The sequence below is a fragment of the Fukomys damarensis genome, unplaced genomic scaffold (assembly GCF_012274545.1).
Source record: "Fukomys damarensis isolate Sample0158 unplaced genomic scaffold, DMR_v1.0_HiC HiC_scaffold_19, whole genome shotgun sequence".
Lineage (NCBI taxonomy): Eukaryota > Metazoa > Chordata > Mammalia > Rodentia > Bathyergidae > Fukomys > Fukomys damarensis.
Window position 1 is genome coordinate 16,127,743 of NW_022900931.1, and position 14,774 is coordinate 16,142,516.

Below are 14,774 nucleotides of genomic sequence, written 5' to 3' on the forward strand. Positions count from 1 at the left end.
TAGCTCAGTGTAAAGGCCCTGGGGGTTCAATCACCAATAAGGAATTAAAACGTGGAGGGAGGGAAGAAACTTCTGGAACACTTGGCACAAATCACTATGATGACATAGCATGTACATTCAGAGACTCACATTTCGTTTTTAACTGTGTAGCACTGGTTAGTCTTTCCATTTAAAAGCTTGTTAAGAAGTCGAGATTCAGTTTAGACTCACAGGTGAAGGAATTTCTAAATTAAAATTTTAGGCATTTTCCTTTTAATCTTTATCAAGTGGTCCAAAATATAACCGTGTCATAACACTCACAGTGGATGTGTTAGAGACATTTTGTTTTCAACTAGCATAGTGTTAATTGAATTATTCTTGTATTTCTTCCAGAATTCTTTAAAACCCATCACAGTGTTTATTTTATAAATTTATACTGTGCATATTATTTTTAAAAACTTTTTCAAGAGGTGGTTTAGAAATTATCTATGAGTCCAGAAACTAAAACAAACAAGTTGTCATGTGAACTCTGGTTTGAATTTACTTCTTTTCTTGCTTGCTTAAGCCCATCATGATGTTTTCATCTCTGTAATGGGGTTGATGCAGCATATTTGTATTTTCCCACCGAGCTTTACACTCCCTGCTTTAGTGGAGACAAGCCAGGAATTGAGTTCCCGTTGGTACAGCGCGTGCTTTGCAGCTGTTGGTGTGTGTACCTAAGTCCTTCGGTACCTGTGATGGGGAAAGGAGGGTAACATTTCTCAGTCTGTCTTGGCAGTCATGTTTGTGTGAGCAGCTAAGTGGAAGATAATCAAAAGATCAGAGGCTGGGAATATGGAAAAGAGGCATTGGGTTTAAAATTGAATTGGGCTTGGAAGAGACTCCATTACAGAGCTTCAGAGAGCAAGGGCCCGGGCGAGGCTAGAAGGAAGGGAGAAGAGGCTGCAATGCCTGTGTGTCAGCCAGGCAGGGAGACTTCGGGGAGAGCGTGGTCCGATGCCCTGACCGAGGCTGAAGGACAGAACTGGGAGTTCTCTTTGACCATGGTAAGACAGGCAAGCAGTTCAGCCCTGGAGGCCTCTGTTCTCCACTCCCAGCAGCTGTGTAAATGCCGGGAGCCTCGCTTTGCCCCCTTGTAAAGCATGGCTGAGGGAGACCCACGGCCAGGCCGGTGAGAGGAGTGGCTCCAGCCCCAGCGCCATTCCACACCTGGCACCTGACTGAATCCTGTGTTTTCCTCCAAGAGCTCCGAGACTGCTCATTTCTGAAAGAGGAAAGGAGAAGCGACACAAAACAAAGGGTCGGGCCCGGAGCCTGCAGAGCCTGTGCGGTAGCCCAGTGAATCACTGAGGTTGGAGCAGGAGGTCTGGAAGCAGTTAATCTTTGGTTAAAGGCAAATGGCATTTAGAACAAAATGTGGGCAAGCGAAATATATGCTCTTCATGTTTGGAAGAAGAGTCACCACCTTTCAAATTGCTAACTCAGTAGTTATTTCTTCACATAACCAAAACTCAAGAATTCCTTTTCTTTCAAGAAAAAGCAGGGCGCCTTTAATGTTTTTCTTTTGTTCTTAAAACATTGTTCTTTAAGTGTAAGCACAATTTTCTATGCCAGCGTATGTTTTAGTTTAAAAGTTAAAAAAAAATAGTTCTATACATAAAATAGAGAACTTTACCTTTTTAATTTTTATTATGGGGATCAAATTCAAGGATGCGCTACTCCTGCCCTTCTTATTTAAGACAGGTCCTGCAAAGTTACCCAGGCCCCTCTCCCTCTGATCCTCCTGCCACACACAGCCTCTCCTAGCTGGGATCAAAGGCAAGGACCTCCACGCCCTGCTTACATTAATAATTTAATTACTTGGGCCAACATCGAACCAGTGGATTTAGTGACTGACCGGCTCACACAGATGTGTTTTGGAACCTTATATTTGATTGAGTCCCACAGTATTATAACTGATATACAGTACAGTTTCTATTGATTAAAAACTCTCCAGTTGAAAGCAAACAGGAAAGTGTAGTTATCCTAAGTTGTAGTGAAACCAAGGTTAAACTGAGAATGTACAAAACAGTAGAAGTTTACAGAAAACGGGTCACAAGCACACTCCTGAGCTGTTCTCTGCATCGCTCTCCACCTCAGTTAGAGAACTCGGTGGCTCCCGCGGCCCTGCACCACGCAGATGTGGGGCTCTGTGGCCTGGCCCCTGGGAGTCCAGTCATGGACCTGGCTCCCTTGCCAGTGTCACCAGAAGAATTGTCAGATGCCTCTGCCAGACCTCACCATGCATTCCTTCTTTTTAAAACTAAATTAGATCCATCTCTCGTTCCCTGAGGAAACCTATGACTCATAGCAAACTGTTTAAATGGGTTTGCATCTGAGTTTAATATAAGGTAAGACAGTTTGCTAACATCCATGTTTTTGTGCCTAGTGGATATATTTTTAATGATACTGCCATAGTTACACATATAAAACACTAATAAGCTTATTGTGTTTGGCTGTGATGTACCTAACACCCAGAAAAATATCAACAGTTATTGGCAATGTGTTAACAGCAATTTCAATATTTATTTTCTAAATTTAATATATCAGTTTTGTTCTACTCATTGTATTGCTCATATTAGATCTTGACTGTCCCCCAAAGGGTTTTTGGTTTTCATTGTTGTTTGTTTGCTTTTGTTTTTGTTTTTGAGACAGGGTCTCACTGTGTAGTCCAGGCTGGCCTCAAACTCACAACAGCCTTCCTGCCTCAGCCTCCAGGTGCTGGGAGTACAAGTGGGCATGGCTAGGCTTGGCTTGCCCTGTATGTTACAGGCTCAGTCCCCATTTGCTCCTGGGAGGTGCTGGAACCTGAGGGGAGGGGCTTGGTGGGGCCCGTGTCACTGAAGCAGCACTAAAGGGGCCGAAGGACCTTGTGGGACCTGGCCCTGACTGTCAGAGGGTGAAGCTGCTGCCCCACCGCAGATCCAGGACCATCACTACCCACACTGAGAGCACAGGCAACTTTTTCTCTGAAAAGTTAATGATCTCGGATTTGTCATTTGTTCATTTGGTGGTTGTTACCGTTTGTGGTAATGGGAATGGAACTCAGGGGCCCTCACTGAGCTACATCCTTGGCCCTTTTATTTTATTTATTTATTTTTTAAATTTTGAGACCAAGTTTCCCTAGTTACCCAGTCTGGGTTCAAACTTGTAATCCTCCTGCCTCAGCCTCCCACAGTGCTAGGATTACAAACATGCGCCACCATGCCAGCTTCCCTGGGGTATTGTGTTACAGTGACAAAAAGCTGGATAACGCATCATGAGATAAAGGTTTTAAAAATCCACAAAAACAGATACTCCCTTAGGAAAGAATTGCAGTACTAAGAGTAGCCAAAACGTTAAAATTTTCTGAGGGTGGAAGTAAAACTCTAGAATTATTAAATTTAAGTTAAATTGCCTTTTACCTTCTCAGAAATTCTCAGAGCAGTAAGAACATTTTCTCTTTTTACCATGAAGAGCAGAGAGGTCTAGTTTTGAATATGCTGTTGCAGGCATTTTCTCTGGGCCGCATGCAAATTACTACATCTTAAGAAAGATGTCTCCCGACTGCCAGCCTTCCCCTTCCCTTCTCCTCACCACCTAGAGCCTTGCTCTCTCCGCTTCCCTCTGGGCCACAGAGCTGTGGATCTCGACCGCTCAGAGTTCTCATTTCCTTTGTCACTTACTGAATTAGGCGAGGACAGACCTATCTCTGGCTGAGACTCAGAAAACTGTTTCCAGGGTGTTGGGGAAACTGAAATGAGATGTGCAAAAAGTTTCCTTTTTGGGTCTGCGGTGCATTTGTGATACTTGGGACACAGCAGCCACTCTGTGCCTGTGATGAGGCCTTACTAAAGAGACAGGCAGCCCCAGAGATGACACATTACTGCTGCGTCAAGGATCCCCAAGTCCTTCGGCTCCTTGGGACCATACTTGTCCTTATTTTAAAATCAAGAACAGCTCCCCTGCCAGGCGAGGTGCCCCACACATCTGTAATCCGAGCTACTTGGGATGCTGAGGCAGGAGGATTGCCAGTTCAAGGCCAGTCTGGGTCACTACTGAGAAGGGCAGGGATATAGCTGAGTGGTAGAGCACCCCTGGGCGTAGTCCCCAGTACCACCCTCCAAAAGGGAGTAGTTCCTCTCCATACCTGGGCTGAAGAATTTATTGCACAGTGATTTATTTCATGGTAGCATGGCTCTGACTTTTTCATCTAGTATTGCTTTGTTAATTTTTACATTCAACAAAGATGTGTAACTGTGGCCTCGTTGTTGGGCAGGGGAAGTTGCAGCCCCAGACTTCCATGATCAGTGCACATTTCTTACATGATTTGAAATAATACTCTGAGAAGGAAATAGTTCTTTCAGTTCTACTAACTTTTATCACTTTAAAAACTAGATATTTGAAATATTAGCAAAGAAGTATTTTTCTAATCCCACAATTTTGTTAGAATTTATATTTGAAGTGTATATTTTGTATGTTTTATGCTCCGGTGTATGTGATTGTGGAATTTTCCCACAATGTCACTGCTGCCTTCCCTTATAAGGAAGGAAGGACCATAGCTACATGGCTACAAGAAAAGAAAAGCATCTTCCTCTAAGGACCCAAGAAAGAGACAAGTACCCCCTTCCCCTGGTCTCAGGGTGTCACCTTGTGATTTAAGCTACTCTTCGGTAAAAGCACTGGCACTTAGATGTGATTTAAACCAGGTAGACTGCTCTGCGTCTATGAATATGTAATAGGTGTGCAGTTTATTAACACAACACCACCCCTTTTTTTTGTACCAGGGATCAAACTCAGAACCTTGCACTTGCAAGGCAGGCATCAGTACCACTGAGCTAAATCCCAGCCCTAACTTTCCCTTTTGATCTAGGCTACCAGAAAGCTCAGAGTTAAGTTCTCAGTTTAAATGTAGGTCAGGATCCGTTTTCTAGTAGCTGATAACTCACTATTTGATTTAGGAATGAAGTGAAATAATGAATCTCTATTCTCTCATGTAGACATCCTTCCAAACCAAATCATTACTAATGGAGAAATAGTTCCTTAAAGAAGCAGGATTTTTGTTCAGTGTTCTGATTATAGTAAATAAATCTCTAGTGCTGATAATAAGCATAATGCCAAGGAACCAACCATTTATGTTATGCTGCTGTTTATGAATTTCTGTCTTTTTTAAAAAGGCACTGATCTGGTCATTTTATCTGGGGCTTTGCCAGAGCATGGTCTGAAGGTCAAGTTTGTGAATAAAATCTTTTCTGGAATACCTAAAGCCCCCCCCCCACGAGGGATCGAACTCGGGCCCTTGTGCTTGCAAGGCAGGAGGCTGAACCACTGAGCTAAACCCATGACCCTAAAGCTACTTTTTAAAAGAATGTCACTGCTTAAGAAACTTCTCTCCTGCTGCCTTGGCTAGCATAAAGATACAACCCTTCCTACAAAACTGCTAAAAATCGTTTTCCCTCCTAACTTTTTACCATTAGAGGCAAGTATCTTTACCAGAAACGGGAAAATCGAGAGGGATCCCAACCTTCCGCCAGACACCCAGGCGTGGGATGTCGTGAGCGGTAGGCAGTCACCGCCATGCTCCGAAGAAGGCCTTGCCCCGTGACGGCCCCTGTGATACAGGCAGACAGACAGACACACACCGAGATTAGGGTGCAGCTGAAGGCCCCTCACGCTGGCCAGCACAGCCTGCAGCTGCGCGTGGTGCATCTCCATACCAGTTAGCGACTGTTCTGATTTCCGCGTCTGCTGCGCTGTCGTCATCCTAGAATGGACTACTTTTTGCAAACCTTGCTGTAAAAGCGTACATGCAGAGTCACAGAGACGGCGTCTCTTAATTGAGCGATGAGCTATCGATCTAATTTTGTGGGAGTGTGCTCTGTTTGCAAAATGAAGATTCAGTTCCTGAGATGTTTCACAAAACACGTCCCCATGTTAAGTGACACCCACCTGTATTAGGGTAGGTGCTCATTTAAAGTATTGGCAAATATTGATATGATAATGACATACACTCGGAAGACCTGCTGTCCATAAAAACAAATAACATTTATCAAGAATTTAACTCTATTCCAGGCCAGTGTTGGAACCTTTTAGAGTTTCAGTAACAAACAATAGGCTGAGGCACTGTGCCAGTTCACAGCCACTGTTCTAGGCCATGGTTTCCTCCTGTTCAGTCTTCACAAACATCACTAGAAAGTACGTTCATGCAGGCAAGGCCTTTTGTGTTTTGCTCATTCCTGTTGCTGCTACCTAGAGCAGCTCCTCGCTGTACAGTTTGTGCATATCTATGACTATGTAAACTATTACGTACACACACAGACATATCAGTGTGTGGCATGGCTTCTGTTACTAGCTTGAAAAGAGGCAGTGTAACTTGCCTTGTACATGCAGGAGCTGGATTTGAACCTGTGTGGTCTGGCTTCAGAACCTGTGCTGTCCAGTGCCACTGTTTCCTGCTGCCCTTGTTGCTTACTCAGAAGAGTGAACTGGTAAAGGGATGTGATGCTCCAGGCAGGGCCGCCTCCCTCAGCGCTGATGCCCTTGTGAACGGCTCTGTGATATGGAGGGCTGTGCCGTGTGTTGTAAGATGTTTGCCACATCCGTGCCCATGTCCAGTGGATCCAGTAACAGTTCCCCAGTTAGGGAAATGTTCCTGAGACCTGGCTGAGAACCACTGCTCTGCACCTCCACACGTCCTGGAGGGCTGTGTGCAAGAGCAAGCGCCTGGTGTCGTGTGCACAGACTGGCCGCCCACTGTCTACAGTGCTCTGCTCCTTTTCTTTCATGAAGGACAGCGAGTCTCTGGCAAAGAGTTTTTAAAGTAATCCTTTGCTTTAGTGTCTATTACAGCTTCAAGTATATTTTCACTAATACAGTGGCTTACTATCATGTAATTTAGTAGTAGAGTCTTTCTTTATAAACACAACAGGTGCATTCCTAAAAGTCTCTCTCTGTGGTATCAGACAATAGAAAGCGCAGTGCTGGAGGGGTAGCAGCACTGGGAGCACACTAGTCCAAAACCTCCTTGGTACCCTGCTGTGATGGGACATCCTTGTGCTTCCAGCTGCCCAGGAGGCTGAGGCAGGAGCTTTGCAAGTTCGAATGCAGTCTGAGGCACATAACAAGGCCCTCTCATAAAATAAAAAGGGTAGGAGACATAGCTCAGTAGCCCCTGGGTCAGTCCGCGGTACTGCAAGGAAAAGCAGAGCAAAGCACCAGAAATCAGACCCATGAGCTGTGCTAGCTGATAGCTGTCTGAGGTGCATGCAGATCCATATTCTCTGAGTCTTCCATGGCTGGGCCGAAGGGTGCAGCCTTCTGCATTCACCCAGTGTTTCTCACAAAATAATTCATAAGCAAACCCAGTTTATATGATGATCACATCGTGCTTTAATGTGTGAATCACCTTGGAACATTTCCTAGCAAACACATTTGCAGCAAAACTGATGATATTCTTGTTGAGAATTTTGAAGCCTTTCAGAAGAGAAAACAATTTTTTTAATTAAAAAAAAACTAGTTAACTACAGAGAAGTATGGCAAGGATAGAATGAAAATATACAGCTTGTACATAATGCAGGGGCAGATCTTGGTGGAACTGAAAGCTGGGAATCACGAGCCGCCACACTCCTCCTTGCCCAGGTACTGATGCAGCCAAGGCCTAGCAGCAGGCCAGCTGCCTCCCTGGTGTCGAGCGCCAGCTCCGTTAAAAGAATTCCACCTATTAACGGGGCTGGTTCCATGGCAATTTCATTTATTGGCACTCAGTATTTGTTCAGCTCATTCTTCGGTTCACTGAATGATTTAGAAATACATTTGCCCTTTGCCATCGCAGTACTTTAAAATGCAACATGAGTGTAAAATGCAGTGTAAATGCTAACATGACAAAGAGAATGATTTTTAAATTTAAAATAAATTCTAAAGTATACAGAAGCCTGTGTAAAAACACATTTATGCAGCCTGTGCCGAGAGGACTCACAGTCCTGTCAGGTGGTGGAAAATTGCTGCCTTTGAGCAGTTAAAGCTGGGGTTGACATTTAGGTTTATCATAGTTTTAATTCACTTTTGATGTAATGATTAGAGAACCATACTCTGATTTTTATTTTGTTGGTGTTATTTGTTTTAGTTAATGGTCTTTTAACCGAAGCAGAATCTGAAGATTTTTAAATTTATTTCTTTTACTTTAAGGCACTGCAATTTTAAAAGTGCTTGAGCTGGGCATGGTGGCACATGCTTGTAATCACAACACTCGGGAGGCTCAGGCAGGAGGATTGACACAAGTTTTAGGCCAGCTTGGGCTACATACTGAGTTCAAGACCAGCGTGAATTACAGAGCCAGATTCAGTCATTCATTCATAGACAGAATGAATTACAAATCAAGCCCCATCATTCATAAAGATAGATGGACAGGTAGATAGTCCTTGGACACTGAAAATGTCAGTTTCGTTGTAGTAGCATTTACTTTTGAGGAAAAGAATATTTGGGCTATTTGTTTTTACCAGTACTGGAGATTGAACCCAGGGCTTCTTATTGAGCTATATTCTCACCCATTTTATTTTGAGACAGGATCTGTCTAAGTGGCTAAATTGCTCAGGTTTGGGCATCATCCTGCCTCACCCTCTCAGAGGGCAGGCTTACAAGGCGTGTGCCACCACGCCCAGCTCATTCCTGGTTTATATGCGTCCACTTCCCGCATCTGCCCTGCCTGTGGGTGCGCAGAAGGTCAGACGCTTCCATCCTGTCGTCCTGCACCCCCGCGGAGCCGCGGTTAGGAGTCACACCTCGGGAACATGCAGCGGTAGCATCGCCAGTGTTCCTGTCAAGAAAAATGACACAGCGTCGGGGAATAATGCAGTACACAGGGGCTTTTTCTTTTCTTCTTGCAATATTGGTTTTTATTAAAAAATTGTATACCTCTGTTTGTCTACCGTTCCCTGGACTCCAGCTCTTTAAGGCTCCGCCTCCCTCAGAAGCAGCCTGGCCTCCCTTCTTCCCTGGAAGGTGTCCAATCCCTGCCCCAGCTATTGCTCCTCCCCAGGTGCTCTCCCCTCTCTGCCTCTCTCTCTCTCTCTCTCCCTCTCTGAGTAAAGACACCCTCCCTGTGTGGTCCTCCAGTGTGAGTACCTAAGTATTTTTCACTTTGCTCCGGAGGCTCTGCTATGTTTCTGTTTTCTACTTACTGTTTATTACATAGACTCATAACCCTCCTGAAGCCTTAGTGTTGTTGCGCTTAAGTCAGCAGGTAAGAAAGTGATCTGTGTGCTTTTTATGTACTGAAAACAGTACCACAGATATCCAAACCCAGCAGCTTTTAATACCTATTAAATTCCTCTTTAAACAGACCAAAGCACAGGAGCCAGGTAATTTTTAGTAGTCCTGTGTGTGTTCGGCCATTTCATAAATAACAGAAATAACAACTGTGGCCCAGGAATCACTCTGCTCCAGTACTCACTATGTAATTTTAGAAAGTTATATCTGTACCTTTTATACGATTTCAGTTTTGTTTAATGGGTAAGATTTCAGAATACTAAGCTACAAGTCAAAAGGAAAAAAACTGAAGTGTGTACCAGAGAGCTTTCGCATGTGGGTGCCCACTTACATTGCATTGACAGAGTGGGGACTTTCAGGTTCCAACCTGACTGCTTTCTCCATGACCAAAGCACATTTTCTAAGGTCAGGCAGCCTGATGAGAGCTCTTTCTAGCAGGTTACTTTATGGAGTGACCTAACAGGAAAATTATTAATTTATAGATAACAGAGTACGTAATTTACCAACATAGTTTGCATACTTTGGGGCATTTAATGTTTTCACTTAGTCTTTTTTCTTCTCTCATTTCAAGAAAACAGTAAGGAATCTAATCTTATAACTCAACATAAAAAGAATATTTCCTAGATAAAGATGTTATTCTCCAAAAATAGTCATCCTTCAATTTGAAGGAAGCACAAGGATTGTTTTAGTAACATAACAAGAATGTTTTTCAATAAACATAACAAAGATTATTCTTTCTCTTCATGTTTCTACATTTATTCATATGAAGATCCTTTTGTAGGCAGATTAATGCAAATCATTGTTTTCCCAGGGTAACTTCTATTTTTTAATGCACTGGGGCCCCAGTACTGCTAGATATATTTTTCCATATATGAATTTGGAAAAATTTGTTAGATCTTTAGTGCACTGAAATGGGGCTATAAAATAATAGATACAGCTAAAACTCAAACTTATTTTTCAGGCCCACCTATGAAATGTAAAATATACTTATTGTGAACCAAATCAACACACCTTTGTTTATAAAATAATGAGAAGAAAGAAATAGCTCAGAGGAAGTAGGAGTGAATTTAGTGGTATTGCAGAGCTGTAAGTAGCATTCACACAAATATACACCTACATCAGCGAGTAGAAAAGGTATTCTAGGAATTTCATCAGGTTGTTGGTTTGAATTTCATCTCCTTTGTTCCATAACTTTAATGCTGCAGAAGATAATGAAGAAATGTGTGTTTTGCTTTCACAGTATTAGAAAAGCATTTGTGGTGCTACATACTCTTTTTTATTTATTTTTTCAGCCATAATGAAAGGAAAGTGACCTGCAAACACCCAGTCACAGGACAGCCATCGCAGGACAACTGTATTTTTGTGGTGAATGAACAGTAAGTAAAGTTTCATAGAATGGCTGTGTTTAAAATGAGGTTTGTATATGCACTTGCAGTGATCCATATTTAATGTAGCAAAATATAATATTTTTCTAGTCTGGACATTGCAGTCAGTTAAACAGAATGCCAGCTGCTCGCTGTGTATGTCATTGAAATGTGACTTTAAAAAATTTGTTTTCATGAGAAATATAATTTCAGAAGCTAATTTTCATGAGAGTTGAAACAAAAGAAATAAGCTCTCAAACCCAGGATACAAGTTAGAGAAACTATAAACTTGTTCACAATACTAAATTAATTTGAATTCAATTTTCTTATCTTTAGGATAGTTGTAATTACCATTTCCCAGGATTTTGTTTTTGTTTTTGTTTTTTGAGACAAGCTCTCACTATGTAGTTGAGACTGACCAGGAACTCACTAGCCCAGGCTAGTCTTGAACTCACAGAGATCCTCCTGCCTCCGCCTCCCAGTGCTGGGATTACAGGGTGCACTGCCACACCCGGCTCCCAAGATTTTTGTAATCATTCAGGGAAAGAGATCTAAAGATGTTTTTGTTTTTGCAGTACTACAGATTGAACACAGGGGCGCTGTACCACTGAGCTACATACCTAGCCCTTTTTATTTTTTATTTTAAGTCAGGGTCTCCCTAAATTGTCCACAGTTACCTTGAACTGTTTCAAACCTCCTGCTTCAACCTCACAAGTAGCTGAGATTAAAGGATAAAAATGTTTTATAAATTATAAATCTATTCACAGATAATAATTTGATACTTTTAATATTAGAATAGTTGATCTTATAATTCTTTTCTGACATTGAGACTTGAACCTAGGGCCTCACACATGCAGATCATACACTACCACTGAGCTATATTCCTAACCCCTTTTAATTCATTTTTAATTTTCCAGTTGGATGACCAAGTAGAATACCTATAGCAGTGCTATTAAAATAAGCATGACCCTCAAATGCTGGGATTCAAGTGGGTACCACCATGCCTAGCTATGGCCGAAGTGTTCTAAATGCTTAACATAGTTGCAGATACTACTTTAGAGTATCTCATATCTAATTCTTTTGAGAGATAAAAGAACACCTGCATAGTTAACTATAGGGGAAGCATTACTAAAATAAAAGTTTAAATATAGCAACTCCTAGCTTTTCATCTATTATATTTTTAGGACTGTTGCAACAATGACATCTGAAGAAAAGAAGGAACGACCTATAAGTATGATAAATGAAGCTTCTAACCATAATATGTCTTCAGATTATGCAGTACATCCAATGAGCCCTGTAGGACGAGTAAGTTACTTTGCTTACTGTTATTTATTGATAAGTGGTAGCTAGTATCTGTTGTTATTACTCATAATAGACTTAGAATTATAGAATAATCATCACATTTTTGTTATTACATGGATTTAATTATGTTAGAAGTAATTGATTTAAGGGGCAATTGCTTAAAATTTAAAGTAATACGATTGTAACTTAATGACTTTTAAGTACAGGGTTCAGATTTTGATAATTTTGCAAATACTGATGTTTGCATGAGTCAAGGGCACTTTCTTGAACTAGCTTGATTTAAAGGGAAAATAAATATAATAACCTCGAAATAAGATTTTCTTATGATATGAAAGCCTAAGGTGCAAGAAACATGTATTTTATAGTAGTAAAACAATTGTAATAAATGATGATTATTGTTAGAAAATGGATAATAGACAACTATAATATCATTCAAGTGCCTGTCGAGATGTTAAATAAAATTTTGTAGAATATTGCAAGTCAATAAATTTTCAAATAACATTAATACATTAGTAACACGTGATAGCCAACAGTATAACGGAGCACAGTGCTTACCGTTCTTAAATTAAGATCTAGAGAAATGATAGGATAAATGGGTTGAGGCCCACTGAGTCATTGTCTAGAAAGAAAATTGGACCTGTGCTTCTAATTTATACCCATATCCAGATGGATCAGTTATTGAAATGTTGAAAACAATCTTATAGAAGGTTAGAAAAAACAATGCGTGATTGAAAAGAAGAAGCAGAAGCTGCTCAGTGCAATGGGCTTCAGAAATATGACACAAAACCCAGACGTAGTAATGTAAAATAATGAGATAATGAACCACATATAATTATCAGTTATGTAGAATATCCTAAATTAACATAACAATGAGTCATTCCTTTAAAATTAAAGAGCTGCTGTAAATCAATAAGAAAAGGGCTTATGACGGGTTTTTTTTTTCCAGCTTTGAGTTTATTGGTACATTTTAGGGATACAGTACAGTTACATTCATTGGAAAAATGTGAGAGAATGAAAAGATGAAAATAAAGTGTTTGTAGATGGGGAGGGGAGGAGGGGGTGAAGGGAGGGCAGAGGTAAGGGGAAAAAATGAGAAGACAGTTTTTAAATAGGCAATTATATAAAATCAATTCTCAGTAAAGGAAATGGAACTTATTCTTTAAATTCATGGAAAAGAGTTTCAGTCTCATGAGAAAAATGTTAGTCACAACAAGAAAAGACACCATTTACACCTACAAGATTTACGCAGGTCAAAAAGTTTGACAGTGGTGGAGGCAGATAGGCATTCTCTTTATCTAGTGAGCTCCAACAAGGAGTGGAACAGAAAAGTGGGTTTTGTGTGTGCAGCCAGGTGAGAAAGGTACTGTACTGCATAACTACGAGGACTCTGCTTTTAGATGTACAGACATGCGCATGCGCACAGCGATGTTGGGCACTTCAGTGTGGGAATGCTGGATGCTGGGGCCTGGGCCTGAGGAGTAGGTGGCCCGTATCTTCCCATACCATTGAGCTTTGTTGTACCTAAGTATTATCTGTTTAAAACTAATTTAGGGAAAACGTTGTTGACTTTGGCCTTCAGTTCTATTGCACACTAACAAAAGCTTCACCAAAAAAAGTCTGATGAAATGCACTTGGCTTTTCAGAGGTTTGAGATAAGTTGAAAAGTAAGAAATAATTTGATACTACTTACCCCTTAGAGAGAAACTCAAAGTCAGCATCATTGTTTTTGTGTTTGCTGATTACCATTGCCATTCCTGCCAAAATAAATCTTCATGGTGACTATGGCAGTATTTTAAAAGACTACGTGTCCTATGTGCGCCCCATCTGTCGGACATCATTTACGTTCAGAGTTGTCTACAAAGAAAATAACATGTATGACATTAGGTGGGTTCTTCCGGTCTTCTTTGACTTGATGTGATGTGTTTGTTTACATTGAATATCTGAGTAGTTCTCCTTGACTTAATGCCGTTAACTGTCTTTAATTAAAACACTATTGAATGCAGATACAAAACAAAAAGTTCTACCATTGGTTTATTTTTAATTTATCAGTTTTTACTCAGTCTCTTCATTTTATATAGCAGATAGGACAAACTACTGCTACATACTGTGTCTTTTAAAAATTGTATATCCAGATTTTAAAGGGTTCTAAACTTTATGATCTCTTTGTAATATCCTCAGGGAGAATGCTTTGTATAGCATTCTTACCCTTGAAACAACCCAGCCAGCAAAAGTGGGTTTAATAATTTCTGAAAAAAGATGTTATTAAAAAAAAACTAACAATCAGGCCAATTCTCTGGACATTAATAACACATTTTTCTGTCACGCTCTTTTCTGTTTAGACTTCACGATCTTCAAAAAAAGTGCATAATTTTGGAAAGAGGTCAAATTCAATTAAAAGAAATCCTAATGCACCTGTGGTCAGACGCGGTTGGCTTTATAAACAGGTATTTCTTTCTCTCATTTGATGTGAAGCAAAGGGCAAAATCAAAAGAAACCTTCTGGGCTGAATGTTGCTAAGACAATTATATAAATGTATGTGAAGTGGAGAAGGAACCACAGAACAGCCACCCAGATTGTTTGACTTCTGTTACCTCTGAACAATGTCAGAAAAACAGTAAAGACAGAAAAGGGAGTGACTGTTCCACAGAACAGAGATTGCTGGGCATGTTTGTAATATGTATTTTTAAGTTTAAAATTAAATATATTCTGCGTCTTAGGAATACTGTGCTAACATTATCTCAGTAGAAATCTGATAATACTTGGAGATTTTTATGACTCCTTTCAAAGTTTTGGTTCTGTACTCTAACCTCTCTTCTGAGGTTTTTGTTCTGTCTTTTTTTTTTTTTT

General features: G+C 40.8%; 1 protein-coding gene across 1 annotated transcript in view; it reads left to right on the forward strand.

Annotated features, from left to right (window-relative positions):
* The window catches only part of Plekha5 (pleckstrin homology domain containing A5), a 211,703-nt gene that overhangs the window by 118,265 nt on the left and 78,664 nt on the right, over positions 1-14,774 (forward strand). Inside the window, exons 2-4 of the mRNA XM_010616198.3 lie at positions 10,554-10,637; positions 11,810-11,930; positions 14,267-14,371. Coding sequence (XP_010614500.1) covers positions 11,823-11,930; positions 14,267-14,371 — 213 coding nt within the window. The 5' untranslated portion in view covers positions 10,554-10,637; positions 11,810-11,822. The remainder of the gene's footprint in view (positions 1-10,553; positions 10,638-11,809; positions 11,931-14,266; positions 14,372-14,774) is intronic.